This window comes from Eptesicus fuscus, chromosome 14 (genome assembly GCF_027574615.1).
Source record: "Eptesicus fuscus isolate TK198812 chromosome 14, DD_ASM_mEF_20220401, whole genome shotgun sequence".
NCBI lineage: Eukaryota > Metazoa > Chordata > Mammalia > Chiroptera > Vespertilionidae > Eptesicus > Eptesicus fuscus.
In genome coordinates this window covers 7,799,091-7,817,303 of record NC_072486.1, presented here as the reverse complement: position 1 = coordinate 7,817,303, position 18,213 = coordinate 7,799,091, and the positions used below count along the sequence as shown (strand labels likewise).

The 18,213-nt window shown below is 44.2% G+C and overlaps 1 protein-coding gene across 3 annotated transcripts in view; it reads right to left on the bottom strand.

The window, feature by feature from the left end:
* Window positions 1–18,213, bottom strand: part of PDE1C (phosphodiesterase 1C) — a 288,406-nt gene that overhangs the window by 9,856 nt on the left and 260,337 nt on the right. For all 3 annotated transcript variants that reach the window (XM_054726097.1, XM_054726098.1, XM_054726099.1), the window contains one exon: window positions 5,506–5,574. In XM_054726097.1, coding sequence (XP_054582072.1) covers window positions 5,506–5,574 — 69 coding nt within the window. The remainder of the gene's footprint in view (window positions 1–5,505; window positions 5,575–18,213) is intronic.

The window sequence follows — 18,213 nt, the reverse complement described above, 5'->3', positions numbered from 1 at the left end:
CACATAATATCTGTATTTTAATACCACCAGAGTTTAAGCCATATGCAATTATTATCATTATTGATATTTTTAGAACAGGTACTACTGATTTAATTTTGTTTTTATTTTGGATTTGACTTTACTGATTTTGTCCTTATTCTTTATTCCTTGCTTCTTTTTCTTCCTTTCTGCCTTCTATTGATACATTTTCTATATTCCCTTTGTTGGTGTTCTCTTGCTGATTTAGATGCTGTGGGTTATATTTAAATTATTTTACTGATGATTCTTTATGTTAAAAATTTGCAAAATTACAAAGTTCTTCCCAAAGACAAAATAGATTTTAGCACTCCTTAACTCCTATGGAATAACCCTCCTTCCCTCAATAGCTTGTTGCCTATTTTAACACAAAATTGGACATTATTTTTATAGTGACTAGTTACTCAAATTTACCAGCATGTTTTATTTACTTGTGTGTGCACCATTAGTCCTTGTATCTCACACCTTGCTCTGGAGTTCACTTTTTCCTTGTGGAAGTATGTCCCTCAGCATATGGAAGATTTACCTTCATTGTCTTCCCACATTTACGATCACCAAGGCAAATATTGCTGTCAGTTGGTTTCCATTTTATTATAGGCAACCTGCTTGTAGCTTCCCTGAACATAACCAGTTTCTCATAGTATTTAAGATTTTTCTCATTTTTGTTGTAATTTTAGGCCCTCTCACACTGTTCTTAGGCATGCATTTGGTTTTATTTAGGTATTAGAGGCCTGGTGCATGAATATGTGCATGGGTGGGGTCCAGCCAGGCCGGCGGGGGGGAGGGGACATGGGAGGTTGGCTGGCCGGCCCCGTCCCCTGGTCGAACTCTCAGTTGAACTCCTGGTCGAGGGGACAATTTGTATATTAGCCTTTTATAATATAGGATGGCAACTGAGGTGCATTTTCCATATAAGAATTTGAGTCTTTTGAGCCATTTATCTATCTTCCATGCTCTTTTATTGAAATATACACTCACATACCATAAAATTCCCCCATTAAAGTGTACAGTTCAGTGGTTTTTGTATATTCACAAGGTTGGACAACCATTAGCAATATCTAATTCCATAAAATTTTTATTGCCACTCAAAGAATCATACCCATGATAATTCACTTCCTATTCTCCTCTCTCCCCAGCCTCTAGCAACCCCTAATCTACATTCTGTCTTTATGGATTAGCCTATTCTGGATATTTCACATAAATGAAATCCTATAATATGTGGCCTTTTGTGTCTGGCTTCTTTCACTTAGCAAAATGTCTTTAAGGTTTATCTATGTTATAGACTATATCAGTACATCAGTCCTTTAGTATGACTGAACAATAATCTATTGTACAGATATACCACATTTTACTTATATACTCATCAGTTGATAGACAGTTAGTTTCTCTACACTTTGTAGATATCACAAGTAATGCCGCTGTGAATATTTATGGACAAGCTTTTGTGTGAACATATGTTTTCCATTCTCTTGAGAATATACCTAGGAGTGGAATACTGAGTCATATGGTCCCTCTCTGTGACTTTTTTTTTTCTCTGTGACTTTTTGAGAAACTACCAAGCTGCTTCCCAAAGTGGCTACACCATTTTTCATCACCAACAATATATGGGGGTATCACTTGCTCCAGGTCATTGACAACACTTGTTTTATTCTTGTCATTCTAGTGCATGTGGAGTGATATCTTATTGTGGTTTTGATTTGATTTTTTCTAATGACTAATGATGTTGACCATCTTTCCACATTCTTTTTGTATATCTTCTTTGGAGTAATGTTTATTCAAATCCTCTGCCCACTTTTTAATTGGGTTATTTGTCTTTTTATTGTTGAGTTGTAAGAATGCTTTCCACATCTGGACACTAGATTCTTATCAGGTAAATGATTTGCAAATATTTTCTTCCATTCTGTGGATTTTCTTTCTACTTTCTTGATAGTGTCCTTTGAAGCACAACTGTTTTTAATTTTAACAAAGTTGTATTATCTATTTTTTTGTTTTGGTTGCTGGGCATTAAGTGTCCTATCTAAGAAATCATTGCCTAATCCAAGGTCATGAAGATGTATCCCTGTGTCTTCTTCTAAGTTTTATAGTTCATGCTCTTTCATTTGTGATCTGATTCTCTCTCTATGTCGTGTGTAGTATAAAGTCCTAAGGACTATCTCCCAACATGAATTTTCTTTTCATCTTCGGTCCACCGTGAGTTTTCCTTTCTCTTTTTAAAATTTGAATGGTAATATGTTTGTATTTCATTTAATATTTTAGCGTTATTTGTTTTACATATCTTTGTAGTTTTGTTTCTGCATAATTTTACTTTATTGTTTTTTAAGGATTATTAGTCCTCCATTGAGCTTTTGAGTATCTTAAACAAGATATTTTTAACTGTTTGATAGCCAGCACAAACAGCTTGAGGTATAGGCACCTGAGTCAGAGGGAGACAACATGTGATATTCCTGAGGTAGGAAGAAGTAGTGAGCTGCCATCATAACACATGTGGTGGAGGGGGTCTGATAGACAAAGCATGAGAGCTATCCACTCCAACTCTACAGCTTTGGAGTGGTCCCAACTCAGGACCTAAGACACCCAACTTGGGCCAGTTTAGACTGCTCAACCAAGGCAAGGCCACAGTGGCTGAGACTCTGGCTCATAAGCCTTGGAGACCCAGCAGGCCAACAGCAGGCCTCCAGAACTGAAGACAGGAGCCAGGTCAGCTCTGCATCCTTGTAGATGTCCAGGATGATGTTAGAGATCCCACTTCACCCTAGAATGTCATGGCCTTCCACAGAAGAGCAAACACCATCCCTACACACTGGAGTTGCTTGGTTCAGAGCTGTTCTCCTCCTAATGTCTATGGCCCTAAGGGCACAAGCAGGAAAGGATGAAAGAGGCCTCCAGAGACTACAGACCAAGGTTGACTCAATACTAAAAAGCAAGTTAGTATAGTTAATGCAAATTCAAACTTGAAAATGAGCCTTTTCCTGAGGATGGCTGCTTTTTGTACAGTCATAAATTAATATAAACAGTGCCCGCTCACATACCCATCCATCCAGCCTTATCAATACTAATGAGTATCCAACATGTGCTTGTCACCTTGGCAGGCACTAAGGCAAAAAAAGAATAAGACAGTCCCCACCCTGGAAAAAGCCACCTCTCAGTGGGTAAAAGGTCTTCTTAGCAAATCCTTATAAGTAAGTATTAATGCTACCAAGATGATTTGGAGGGACTGCAAAAAGAAATTAGCCAGGGAGGAAAGGGAAGCAATGTTTCAGGTGGGGTGACAGAGGCAAGAAAGTTCAAGGCCTACTGGGTGGACACCAAGTCCAGTTGTTGGATGGGGGTGAGGAAGCTACAGAAGTTGAGGTTGAAAAAACAGATAGACAGATTATATTTCATCTAAGCTAAGATGCCACTGATTATAAAGTAAACTATTATTTCTTTATAATCTTGTATAACCAAGAAAACATGCTAATTAAATTATAACACACTATTGATTGCAAAACATTTCTGTATCAGCGACCAAAATGCTAGGCACTGTCCCTCTCAGAATGGATCAAATTTGGTAATTCCCCAAAGAAGAAATGTAAAAGACAAATTAACATTGGAAAACAATTTAAAAAAATAAAATGAATATGAGCCACATATGGATATAATTTTTTATCATCATCAAATTGGTAAAATATTAATGTTAATATGAGCAAGAGCACAGTGAAATGGCAAACACTTCACTGAGAGTATAAAATAATGCTACCTTTTGGGAAATCACTTTGACTCTCATGTATCAAGAACCTAAATATGTACCTATTCTTTGAGCCAATAATTCTACATATAGGAATCTGTCCTCAATCCATAGAAAGATTTATGTACAAGAATGTGAGGTTATCCTATATAAAAAGATGTAATATGCAAATGGTCATTACACCATGAAGCGTAACAACCAACTGCTTAACGACTGGATCACGGATCAGCAGGAGGGTGGGGCAGCGAGCTACAAGTGGGTGGCAGAGAGCTACAGGAGGGGTCAGGGCAGCAAGCTATGAGGGGAGGCGAGGGAGAGGAGGGGCGGGCGGAGCTACAGAAGGGCAGGGCAGCGGGCGGACAGCTACTGGAGGGCTACTGGCACACAGATTTGTGCTCAGGGCTACTGGTTTATAATAACAAAAATACAAGCTACATTAATAGTAAATTATCAATGAATATACTGTTGACCTTTGAACAACACAGGGGTTAGGGGCATTGACTTCCCACGTAGTCAAGCCTCTGCATATAACTATGGTATAAATTAATCATATGAAATGTTAGTCAAGCACTAAAATACTCTTAAAATATTTAATAACACAGGGGGAATCTCATGATGTAATAGCAAATTTTAAAAGAGATGAGACAAATTTCATGAAGAGTATAATTCCACCCTAGGGAGTGAAAAATCTAATAAAGAAGGAACAGTCATTTTGGTTACCTCTGAGTGGTAGTACTGGCAACATTTTCCTTCTTATAATTTTTACTTTAGGCCCACTGCATGAAAATTCGTGCAAGAGTAGACCTTCCTTCCCCCAGCTGCCGGCACCAGCTTCCCTTTGGCACCCAGGACCCGGGCTTCCCTCTGGTTGCCCACAGGCATCTGGGACCTGGGCCAGCTTACCCCAGGCCAGCCGCAAGCACCCGGGACCACAGGTAGCTTCCCCGAGCCAGGCCCTGGCTTTGTCAGGAAGGACATCCAAAATGACGTCTGGAAGACATCGGGTCTATCCGGTCTAATTAGCATATTACCCTTTTATTAGTATAGATTATTTTTTTTAGTTTTTCTACTATGTTTATGTTTTCCTTTTATAACCTCTTCCCCCAAACAATGTGTTTTATAAGTTCTACTTGTAAAAATTAAATCATGGTAAAGAATGTAAGCCTGTGTACACACGGAGACAGAACGGCCAATAGGTGCCTCTCGTATTAAATAGTGATTATACAGAATCATCATGAATGCTTAAAATTTCCTGCTAAAATGTTAGATGGGATCCAGCAGGGTTCGTGCATGACTTCCATGTTTCCCGATGGTAGATTAGCTGTGAGCACCCACTGTGAGTCAGGACTATACTAAACTTAAAAGCAAGAAGCCCCATATATGGAGTGAGCTTGCACAGTTTGAACATGATAGAGCTGGGATTTGAACCCAAGTCTCTCTCACCAAAGACTCATACTCATTCCCCTGCACCATCTGTCTCCCAGATACTTCCAAAACACATCCAGGTGAAATTAAGGAAGAACAACACTCTGTTCTTTCCATCAGCAAGCAGGAGAGACTGTGAACCAAGTATGGAGTTATCAGGGCCATTCCTGGAGGAACTTGACAAAAGTGGGTGAGACAGGCCCTCCAATCATGTGGAGCAGACTGGCTAGTATGGGGCCAGATTCCCAGCTTATCAACTGCTAACCTCAACACCTGAGAAAGCGGTTCTGTCTGCTGTCTGTGATCACTGAGATCACGGCGCGATGCCATTTACCCACCTGGCAAGGTGAGGCGACTTGTGGAGCTGGTGCTCGGGGCTGGGGAGCCATGAGAGTGCTTCTTTGTGCCTGCAAAGAGGAGGAAGAGGATGAGGAAAAGTAGGATTGTGGACAGACCTCTCAGACAGGTAAATGCTCCTCTGAAATGTTATCAGGTGATCCAAAAGTCTGGGTCTGGAAATGTTTGGAAGAAGGTTAGGTGAGGTTGTAAGCAGCGTGTATTCCATGGTCCAGAAAAGCCAGGAGAGCAGCCTCGACACCTGCGCGTGAGGTCACTCTCAGTCTCCTGGTTGGCAGGTTGGGATGTCGGGGACCAACACACCGCGCAGGGCTGCACTGAGACTCTCCAGGGAAACTTGCTGAATAAGCAGTAGCATGAGCACCTGGCCCAGAGGTCCTGGCTTCCTGGGACCAGGGAGGAGCTCCAGCATCGGACTGCTAATGCCCCCAGAGGATCCTAACGTGCACCAGGGCAAAGAATCCTGCTGTGGAAGGGACGTTCTGAACTTAGGATCAAGGAATCAGGGGTTTGCCCCAGCTTTGTCCCTTTACTCCCTATTGGACCCTAAATATGTTAACTTGATTTCTTGGAAGCTCAGGTCTTCATCTGCAAAAGGAGGGCAATAACAATGACATCAAAGTGTGCTGGTGAGGACTGAAGTAGTCAAGATGTGTGAGAGCACTCAGGGAGTGTGGGAGACCACACAGATGCTAGGGTATGAAGGTCTCCCCCAATCCCAAAGCTGCCAATGGAGTTCATATTAGGAAAGGAATATCTTCCGTTCATACAAACAGTTGAGGGGCTCTGTGGGAATGAGAAGGAAGCCCCCAGTATGTGGATCAGGAAAGAGAGAGCAAAACTAAAGAGGGCTGAATTGATCTGCAAAAGGACATTTGTGTGTGTGTGTGTGTGTGTGTACATACATATACCCATACATATTTTATTTTATATATAAACTAGAGGCCCGGTGCATGAAATTCATGCACTGGGAGGGGGGGGTCTCTCAGCCTGGCCTGCACCCTCTCGCAGTCTGGGAACCCTCGGAGGATGTCCAACTGCCGGCTTAGGCAGGCCTAAGGTGGCAGTCGGACATCCTTAGCACTGCCACAGAGGCAGAAGAGGCTCCCACCACTGCTGCTGCACTCCCCAGCCATTAGCCCGGCTTCTGGCTGAGCGGTGCTCCCCCTGTGGGAGTGCACTGACGACCAGGGGGCAGCTCCTGCATTGAGTGTCTGCCCCCTGGTGGTCAGTGCGCATCATAGCAACCAGTCATAATACCATTTGGTTGATTTGCATATTAGCCTTTTATTATATAGGACCAGGGGCCCAGTGCACGAAATTCGTGCACTGGGGGTGGGGAGTCCCTCAGCCCAACCTGCCCCCTCTCACATACTGGGAGCCCTCAGGGGATGTCCTACTGATGGCTTAGGTGCGATCCCCACGTGAAGCGGGCCTAAGCCGCAGTCTGGCCTCCCTTTGTGGGAGGCAAACGGGCTGATCAGGGGAAAGCACCAGCCCCATCACCCCGCTGCTGCAGCCACTGCCAGTCACCACAGCCACCAAGGTGTTTTCATCAACATGACTCCAGTCCCTTCACCAAGAAAAAATGACAACTTTCTTTAGGCAATTCAAAATGTGTCTTTCATAGGATATGGATTTCTTTCTTTCTTTCTTTTTTGTTTTTTTATCCTCACCTAAGGATATGTTTCCATTGACTTTTAGAGAATGTGGAAGAGAAAGGGAAAGACAGAGAGAAATATCAAAGTGAGAGGAACACTTTGATTGGTTGCCTCCTGCATGAGCCCTGATCTGTGCCCCGGCCAGGGAGGAGCCTGCAACCTAGGTACATGCCCTTGATCAGAATCAACCCAGACTCTGCTGTCTGCAAGCCGAGGCTCTATCCGGCTAGGGCAGGATATGACATTTCTTAGCCCTCCAGCAGCGGACCTTCGTTTTTTTCTCCAGAAGTGTGGTGGAAAAACCCTAGATCACCTTTTTGGATTCTTATTACCCAAGTTACTAAGAATATTACCAGTGGCATACAGGAAGCTTAGCCAATGTGCAGTCAGAAAAGGTGTTTCCTCTATAGTTCACACCAATCACGGGCTGTGCCCTTCCCAGGCCTAAAGCCTCTGGCCAAAGCTTTAGGCCTGGGCAGGGGACCTCCAGCTCCCTGTGATCGCAGACACCGCCCATTGGGCAGGGGACCCCAGCTCCCTGCAATCCACCACAGGAGCAGACCCCCTCGCAGGAGCAGACCCCCAGTTCCCTGCAATCCATCGCAGGCTCCCCGCTGGTGCCCAAGGCCGGACCCCAAGCTCCCCGCGATGGATCGCAGGAGTGTACCCCCAGTTCCCTGCGATCCATCGCAGGCTCCCCGCTGGTGCCCAAGGCCGGGAAAGCCTCTGGCGGATGCTTTCCTGGTGGGCGTGGCTTGTGGGTGTAGCGAAGGTACAGTCAATTTGCATATTACTCTTTTATTAGGTAGGATACTAGAAGCCCAGTGCATGAAATTCATGCATGGGTAGGGTTCCTAGCGGCTGCCGGCTATTAGCCAGGGCCTCCCTTCATTCTATGCCGCCCCCTGGTGGTCAGCGCACGCCATAGGGAGCAATTGAACTCCCGGTTGGTTGAATTCCCAAGGGGACACTTTGCGTATTAGGCTTTTATATATAGAGAGATGTATATACACATATAGACAATGTACATATATATTTATATATCTGAATACAAATAATATTTATTGTTCATTCACTTCCTTAGTTTGCCATCCAAAGAGCCCTGGAGGCCAGAATCCAGCAACACGGCAGGTGCCTGAAGTCCAAGCTGGCAGATATGCAGACAATTCTTTTTTTTCTTTGCATCTCTCTCCTTTTTTATTTTGTATTTAGTTTTTGTTGTTTTTGACTTTACAGAGACACTTCCTAGGCAGAGGAGTTAAATATTTCCATGTGAAGTGCTTTCTGGTACAAGTCCCCTGAATCTACCCACACTTTTCATAAAGTCTACTTGCCATGCTGTGAATGGAGGTTGTGTTAACTGGGAAAAGTCTTCCTGAGTCACCAAATTCCTGGGTGAAGATCACAGATGACCCCTCAGATGAAGCAGGATCTTGGAGCTGAATGGGATAGGTAAGCTTTCCCTGCCCCAGAGTCCCTGTGAGGTGTGGAGAAATACACTTGGGATGGTGTTTGAGACTGTTTCATTGTAGTCTTCTGTGTTATCATTTATTATTATTATTATTATTATTATTACTACTACTACTACTACTACTACTACTACTACTACTACTACTAGTGGCCTGGTGCATGAAATTCGTGCATGGGGGGGGTTCCCTCAGCCCAGCCTGCACCCTCTCCAATTGGAGACCCCTTGGGGGATGTCCGACTGCCAGTTTAGGATAACCGGCAGTTGGACATCCCTCTCGCAATCTGGTACCGCTGGCTCCTAACTGCTCACCTGCCTGCCTGCCTAATAGCCCCTAACTGCCTCTGCCTGCCTGCCTAATTGCCCCTAACCCCTCTGCCTGCTTACCTGATCACCCCTAACTGCCCTTCCCTGCCGGCCTGATCTCACCCCCAACTGCCCTCCCCTGCCAGCCTGATCGCCCCTAACTGCCTCTGCCTCAGCCCCCACCACCATGGCTTTGTCCAGAAGGAAGTCAGACATCCAGAAGATGGCCAGTCGACCCAGTCTAATTAGCATATTACCCTTTTATTAGTATAGATAGATTCTATAGTATAGGATTGCTTAAATCGGGGGGAAAGCCTTTTTTCAGTAGGATGAGATGCTCTTGGCGGACAAAAATACATAATCCCTATATCTGGACTGATAGCCAGCCATATGCACTATACTGCCAAACCAGTCATTAAAAAATTGAACCGCTTTCTTACACTTTACACCAAACAGCTGTTACCCTTAAAACCCCTCCTCAGCCCCCACCTTAGGTTCTGCCTTCACAGTTCACCCAGATTAGGTTCTAATTGGTCATTTTCTATGCCAGTCAGCATCAAAAGCTCCGCTTCCTAGGCAGCCATTGGCTCCTCACAGTTCACCAAGATTTGGTTCTGATTGGTCAGTTGCTATGCCAGTCAGCATCAAAAGCTCCACTTCCTAGGCAGCCATTGGCTCCTCACAGTTCACCAAGATTTGGTTCTGATTGGTCAGTTTCTATGCCAGTCAGTGACTCTGAGCCTATCTCCAGGCCTGATCAGAGAGGCAGGGCTGATCAGTAGCCCCCACAGCTGCTGGCAAGGCCAGGAAAGAAAAAGAGGCAAGGGCTGATCAACAGCTGCCATGGAGGCTGCGGATCAGACCCTGCTTCTCTCTCCGGGCCTGATCCACAGCCCCCTTGGCAGTCAGTGCTGAGTCGCTCTTTTCCACGTCTTGGAGACTCCATGATGTCAGAGTTGGTGGGGAACTCAGAGGGTCCCAACCTGCCTATGATTGATTAAACCCCCTGGGGTGATTTTTATAAATGGCTTCCATTGCCCTTTCCTGAAGCGGAATCTCCAAGGGATGGAGCCAGAGGTTTACCCATCAGTGCCTCTCCTAACCGGGAGTCATAGACAGGTAGCAGGCAGAGATGCATAAAATAAACCTGTTTGTAATTTCTCCAGGCCTTCAGTGGGCACCACTGGGGTGATTAGTTTCTGAATCAGCCTTTCTCTGGCTCCCCAATAACTGAGGGTGGGCTCCTGAAATCATTTTCCACTCCACAGCCACCAAATTACCAACCACGATACTCAAAGTTCCATGCGTGGGAATAATACTCAACTCAGTTTCCAAAACCTTTCCCCCTCCTTCCATTCCCCAGGAAAACATCAGAACCCGAGCTGGAGAATGCATTTCCGGGCCAGCTTCCGACCTGCTCTGCTGCTCTAAGCCAGCCTTGGCCTTGGGACACAGAGCTCACCCTGGGATTTGGTGTAGATCTCGCTCCTGTCGGGGACTCAGAATTCACCATCAGCGCTTTTCAATCCTGGCTGCGCATTAGGAGCATCTGGGGATTTTAAAGAAACTGCGGATACCCCCAGAAAGGCTGCTTTAATTGGTCTGGGGTAGAGCCTGGGCCTGAGCATTTTCAAAGTTCCTGAAAGACATCACTCTCAGCCCTCAGGGAGGCTTCTTTCTTCTAAACAACTGGTGAGCATTACCTCCATGGAATGATGTGAATCCTGTCAATGGCTTCTTTTCATTTTTATTTGCTTTTCCAGGAAACTCAGATCTACTTCATGACTTAGTGCTGGGCCCTGGAGGGCCTATCAGCCTGAGTGGCTGCATGCTAACGAGCACCAGGTCCACGCTGTCTACCCTCGCTCAACTCGCTGCCTGGAGTTTTATTCTGCTTCCTTAACCCAGTGGTCGGCAAACTCATTAGTCAACAGAGCCAAATATCAACAGTGCAATGATTGAAATTTCTTTTGAGAGCCAAATTTTTTAAACTTAAACTTCTAACGCCACTTCTTCAAAATAGACTCGCCCAGGCCATGGTATTTTGTGGAAGAGCCACACTCAAGGGGCCAAAGAGCCACATGTGGCTCGCGAGCCGCAGTTTGCCGGCCACTGCCTTAACATTTCATAACAAACAAAAAAGCACAAGTTGATTAAATGTATGTGATTTTATTATTTTTTTTATTTTTTTAACATATTTTATTGATTTTTTTACAGATAGGAAGGGAGAGGGATAGAGAGTTAGAAACATCTATGAGAGAGAAACATCGATCAGCTGCCTCCTGCACACCTCCTACTGGGGATGTGCCCCCAACCAAAGTACATGCCCTTGACCGGAATCGAACCTGGGACCCTTCAGTCCTCAGGCTGACGCTCTATCCACTGAGCCAAACCGGTTAGGGCTGTATGTGATTTTAGAATTCTGAAATATTTAATAGTTGAGGTCGGTAAAATGAAAACGAGTAAATAACTACATCAGTGCGTTAGCTAACCTTCATTATCCTCATCTATAAAGATTTAAAAACATCAATTTCTGTATGTATTTGTGAGGATCAAGTGAGAATACACACATGAAAATGCTTGGCCAACGTAATGTTTGTTATTTACATTCAAAAGAAAGGGGTGTGTGTGTGTGTGTGTGTGTGTGTGTGTGTGTGTGTGTGTAAAGTAGCTGGTATGTCATCTTTGGGAGAAAAGCACTTAAGGTCATGAATTACATCGTCCTTGACCTACAGTATCTGAATGCCCAAAGAGTAAACAACCCCATCAGTCAGCCCGGGGCAGAAATGTCATCACCGCGGCTTGTGGGGCTGGCAGTAACTCTTGACAAACGAATAGCTTTCAGATATTTCAAAGCAATGCCCTTGGTTGGTTCAGCTAAAGGGCAATAAATGCAATTCATCAGGAGGTCTGGAAAAGAGGACCGCGATGGAAATGACAAGCACTGCTGACCGCTTTGGGGCAACTACACACACCTAAGACTCAGGGCGTGGGGTTAGCACTAAACCCCGGTGACTTGCAGCTTGACCTCAAACCAAAAATCTCCCTTCTGCCCAATGGGGTGGCCCCGCCAAGCCCAAGGCTGCTGGGAAAGCGTGATGTAAGAGCCCTGAGACCATGTGTCATCGTTAGTAACAGACCAACAATAGCAATGTTGTTATGACACGAGCAGATCCCCCAGGCAGGGGAGGGTGCTGAAAGACTAAACTAGAAAAAATGCTTGTCAACCAGGCATCCTCCATCCCTCCCGGTTAGCAATTGCAAGGCTGCCCGATTGATATCCACAAGCTTCGATCTATCCCCTTTGCTAAGCACATCTACCAACCTCTTCTCTGTGTCCCATTAGGGGTGTGGCGGACATCACCGAGCCGTCATCGCCTGATGCCTCGGAACAAATCATCATTTTTGCCCTTTCACAGCTTTGACAAAACAGCATCCAGAGAAGTCCACCTTCTGCTCAGGGCTGTGGGAGGCCTGAGAGTGTGAGGGTTCGCACCTGCCTGCGCTTCCCAAGAGCTGTTTTCTGATAGTAAATTAATGAGAGCGGCCCATGCAGAGTCTTTAGTAACATTTTCCCTCCACGATGCAACCGCCAACAGTACTATGCTTGCTTCTGTGAGACTTCACCTCCGTTCATCACACAGAACAATGATCAAAACCACAAGAGCTATTCAGACATGTAACACTACGTGCGGCTTAAATGAGGTGGTCTTAAGACTTGAATATGCTTTGGGGTTGGGCATGTGAATGAGGAGTCTGAAAAAAGATTCACAACCTCTGGCCCGGTGATTGTACATCTAAGAAAATTTTCCAGTGGAGATATTCAGAAATTCAACCAGGCCTTATGTACAAAGAGCTCCATTGCTACGTTATTTACAGCTGTCAAAAATAAAAGTGTGTAACTTAATTGTCCAACAGAGAGGTGGTTAAGTAAAATTGTGCTAGGGTCACAAAACAAAATATTACGTTGCTATTTAAATTACATTAATAAAGAGGTATGTGGTGTGTGTGTTTTTTTAATGGGACAATGCTAACAAGCCAATAGTATATGGGTAAAAACCATAATACAAAATTAAATGTACTGGACTGAATGGCCTCAACTGTGTAAAAATGTATAGCAAAAACCACAAGGAAGTTCAGTGAAGAACTGACAGGGGATAATCACTGGGTAAGGTATTACCAATGATTTTAATTGCATCATACTTCTTGATATGTTTCAAAATAAGTACTGCTTTTTCTTTCAGAAAAAAAAAAATTAAAAACACGTATTTTAATGTGTGGCAAGCACAGCTGCTTTAGACGAACACCACAGCCCAGAAAAACAATCCAGTGGAATTACTACACAGGAGCAACAGGCCAGGTGGCCAGGGAGAGAGGGTGGAGTTTGTGTAATACCCTCCCTCACCACTAGGGGAGCCCCTCTTAGTGGTGGTCTGAAGGAGGAAAGCCACTTGTACGCCCACACACAGGGGTAAGGACCATTACCTGCTCAGACTTTGTAAGTTCATGGCTGGAGAGAAGGAAAATATTGCCAGGTAGCCCTCGCAAGAGGAGAAGGAAAAATGTTTGGAATTTGAAAACTAGCATCGCAGGACTATAAAACCGTAATATCACGGTACCCAGAAGAAAACTGAACATATGGAAGCCAACCTAATTCCATGACTGCCGGCATTTCTTACACCTCCCAGGAGCTTCTGATAACCCATCCACCTCAAAAGAGATCATATGAGGCACGATACACCATGTGCATCTTCCAGTGTGCAGGCGAAAGCATGGGTACCTGGGCATCACGTGGCGTTTGGAGGAACGCGAAGGAGATGGGTTGCTGAGTAAGTTCAGACAGCCCCACATCTGGGACAGTACATAGACAACCAGGAAAAACATTAAAAGAACAAACAGCCTTTTCATTTTTCGAATTCCAATCAAGAGGTGAACTCATTGTCTTTATTTGGTAACCAGAAGAACATATAGGTACGTATTCATTGCTGGTTGCTGGGGGGAAGTATGCATGGAGGACCGTCAGCCTCCTCTGTGCAATAAAGACTTACAACAGACACGGGATTTACTGAGAGCAGTTAGCACACCCTGCTTTACACGAGTCCCTATGTTTTATTTTTGCATTTGGAGATGTAACACCATGACATTTGAAATAGTTTCAGTACAAGCCAGTATCACAGGGAACAAAACATTCTTGTTTAGAATGAATGGCCATTCTCTTGCCCTTTGATATACAAATGTGAATTACAACCTGCCTTTCATCGGCTTGGAGCATATTTCACATCGTGGAAGTCCATTCTATCGCTGCCATAAAACAGAGACCCGTCCATTTCGCCATCTTCCCTTGCAGAGGAGCATTCTGAGAACACACCCAGAGATCCCTTCCAGATCCCTCCAAAGAACTATTCACTTGGCACGATCTGAATTGGGGTTTGGGGTTTGGTTTCTGCTTGCCTCCCTCTTTTGAATCTTGACAAGCATTTTGACATTCATCCAGGCAGCTCCCACAAATCCAGCTGAACAACAGCAAAATCTAAGGCTGAGATGAGCCGATTTACCCGTTCGCATATGGCCAGCGCCCTCATTAGGAGAGTGTGCACACCAGGGTGAGGGCCCGCCATCCTAGGGAGAAAAAAACCCTGTAACAGCAAAAGCTGTGCTCTGTGCAGGGGAAGACGCTAACAGCATCACGTTAGCCTGACGTGACTCTCCTGGCTTTGGGAATCTGAGTTCCCATGAAAATTCCCTTTTCCTGCTTCCCTTCCCCAATCTGGTCCCTCTTCCCTGACTCCTCCTACCCAACATTCCCTCATGTGGATTACACAGGAACAAGATGCGGTGGTTTTTCCCCATCATTTTGTGTTTCCCATCATGTGCTAAAGCAACACTACAAGCAGAATGGTGTGCTTTGTCAGAGGCAAAAGACGGAATTTGCAAAAAGGTACAAAAATGAGAAGAAAAGAAGGGAAAGGTCAGAGAAAGGGTATGAAAAAGAGAGCGGACTCTTAAATTAGGTGAGGGGAGGAATCTGGCTGGACCGTGGGCCCCAGAGCTGATAAAATCCTACCTGAGCTCTACAAATAAAAATAGCAAATACTTTTAAAAACTTTTTACAGCATACAAAATTGTATAAAAATATCATCAAAGCAAGAAAAAGGAAAATGTATACTCTGCAGTTCTACCTCAAGAATCAGTTGCTGGGCAATACCTCTGGTCTTTACTAGAAATCTATGTGTTTGGGTGTGTGACTGTGTTTCTGTGCCGTCACACATACACCCAAAGACAAAGACACAGGCACACAAATCCCCACCCCAAGGTAGGGCACGACAGAGAAGCAAAGACTACAGCAACGTGCCATTCCAAAGCTGTTGGGTTCTAACGGACTTGATTTAAATGAGTTACCCTGCACCACGGCGTGCCTGAGAAATGCTTCTGCAGCTCCCACGAGGTTCACGGGCGAGGTTCAGGAATCATGGCTGAAGCTGACAAAGCCAAGAGCCTCTACCACGGCACTGAGCGGCCTGCCTCAGCCCCCAGTTGCCCCTGGAGATGTCAGGGTTCAATCCATTTCCATGTGGGCACAGAAGCCAGAACAAATGTAAACTCATTTCAAATACATCTGCCAGTATTTAAAAAAACAACAACGGGTGAGGTGGGGGGCATGGGTTCAAATAATCAGGAAGAAAGAGTGTGTAAGGGGACTTCCATGAGTTCTCAGTGCATCCCACTCCTGTTTAAGGTAAAAACAAAATGTTCTTCCGATGAAGCAGTTCTTGCTTATTGCAGACCTTTCCGGAGCATCCGGCTTGTACAAATGTCCGGTGAGAACATCCAGAGGGCCACTCCCATTTGTCTAACCGCCCTGGACCCAAATTCACTTCTCCGGTGAACTTGGCCTCATGTGCTAGACGGTTGTTTCCATTCTAACTCTAGTGGCACCTCTGTGCCCATCAGGGCCTTTGATGAGAGGAAACCCTAACGCCTGAAATGTGAACTTGGCAGGTAAAGTGTCTCTTGGTTCTCGAGGGATATTTCAGAGCAATAGTGTGCTGTTCATTCCAGCTTTTCCATTCAGTTCATTTTCTAAATGATAATGGGGCCTTTTACTCACGGATCGGTGTTGATGAATTGCAAGTATGACTTTCCACTTATTCACACGTGAGATCCAATATAATATCATTAGTGCAGCCTGATGTTCTTTAACGTCCAGTTCTGCTGTGATTCAGAGCTACGCCGACCATGGCATCGGCAGAGCTGGGCACGGTCCCCCACACGGCACGGATGGAATCTCTCTTTGCTCCAAGAGAGTCCACTTGGGGTTTTCAATGCTTCAGCTTGAATTTAGAAATAAATCCACAGGATTGGTGTTATCTCCCCTTTTGGAAGAGCATTTTCAGAAGAATCTTGTTTTGTATTTGTTGCTGTTTTTCTTAAATCCGAAAGCCATAGGGAAATTTTTATCTTTTCATACACGTGGCTCTGACAATTTTCCCCAAAGGACCTGCAGTTTCCCAACCCTCATGAAAAGCTGCTGTTACTAGCTATCTCTGCATATACTTAGAGCACAAGCCTTTAGCGATATGCTTGGCCTATGGAAGACGTCAACTAAATCGCCGGGTACATTTGGACTTAGTTCGCACTCCCAGGTGGACAGTGGAATTCAGCTGGACGATTCTCCATGTGCCCCCTGAAGGCGGGGTGCCAGGCGCCATGGTGAACCCATGGTGATTCCTGGTGGAATGTGTGGGGATCTTGGTATTAGGACAAAGTTTCCAATTGAGAAAAAAAAAAGTTCCTGGATTCCCTAAATCCCCTCTACTTGGGACATAAAACTACATACATGGGCTTTAATCTTAGAATCTTCTCTATCTCATTATCAGAAAAAGAATTTTGTGCTTTTTTCTTTTGTTTTTCCCCATACTCCATGGGAATGTTATCAAGTAATTTCTATCATGTAAGTCTCTGATCAAGGGTTAAGAAAATATATTATACAGGGCATCCCCCAAAAATGTATACACGCTTTAATAGCTGAAAGCTCAATTTTGAAAATGAAATATATTGTAATAAACATTGCCTTTATAATTATTCCAAGAGTATGTATATGTTTTTAGGAAGACCCTATATATTCTATCTAGCTATCATCTATCTATCATCTTTGTATCTATCATCTATATATCTAGAGAAAGGTGATCCACAATAGAAGTGGCACTAAAAGACCAGTATCTTCACTCCTAAAATATGGGTCACAAAATTAGTCTCCATCCCTTTGTCTGCTCTCTGCCTCACAGCCTGTGATAACACTGCTCCTTAGTTTCTACTTCCCCCATTTACCAAAGGCATGGTTCCAGGTGGGATACACAACAAAATGGCTTTAAGTCTGCAAATGAAGTAAACAGGTACACTAGATTATCCGTTGGCTCTGAGAGGTTTAGGTATCATTTTATTGTTTAAGTATACCAGGTCCTTAATGGGATCCTGTCAGATGTTTTCAATGGTTTTTAAAAGCTCCAAGAATGAAATGGACAGTGGAAGAAAATCCATTTGAACTTAATGGGTTAGAAACGAGTCCCTTGCGTGCTACCATAAGCTGTTTGGTAGGCTCATAAACCAAGAAAAGTTGGTGTGAATAAAAGATGGAACAAAGACCTCCCAATGGTAGTCATTATGCCACAGAAACATGCCACATCAACAAAACTTGAATGTAGAGCTGTTTGGTAAAATGGGACCCAAACTCCATTTGTCACTTGTCCCTCAAGCACATGGAGAACTTGGTTTGTCCTTGGTGGGAATGTCCCTACTGCTTTCCCGGCGTACCAGTCAATTCTTAATTCCAATGTGTGAGCCCTTGCTTTCTATGAGATAATGTAACACACAGTAAGATGCCACAATCCGAGCGTGTCCCGTATCACTGCTCAGTTTGGAGGAATGTGTTTCAAGAGAACCAACAGATCGTAGAAAGTGAGCTAGAGTTTTAGAGAAGTTGTTAATCCAGTCAATACGGGCTTGGAATCATTATTTTAATGTTTTATCTGCTACAGTATCAATTCATAGCATAATAACACATTGTTTTATGTTTTCAAAAAAAATAGATCATTCTGCATCTTTACTCAATGTCCTTTCAAAACAGATTTTTTAAAGAATATATAAATAAAAGTTACATGGAGCTTTTATTTTCCCACACGGAGAGTTCCAAGCAGAGTCTATACTGAATGAAATTCTGTTCCCATTCCCTTTTCAGCTAATGAATGACTTAAAGC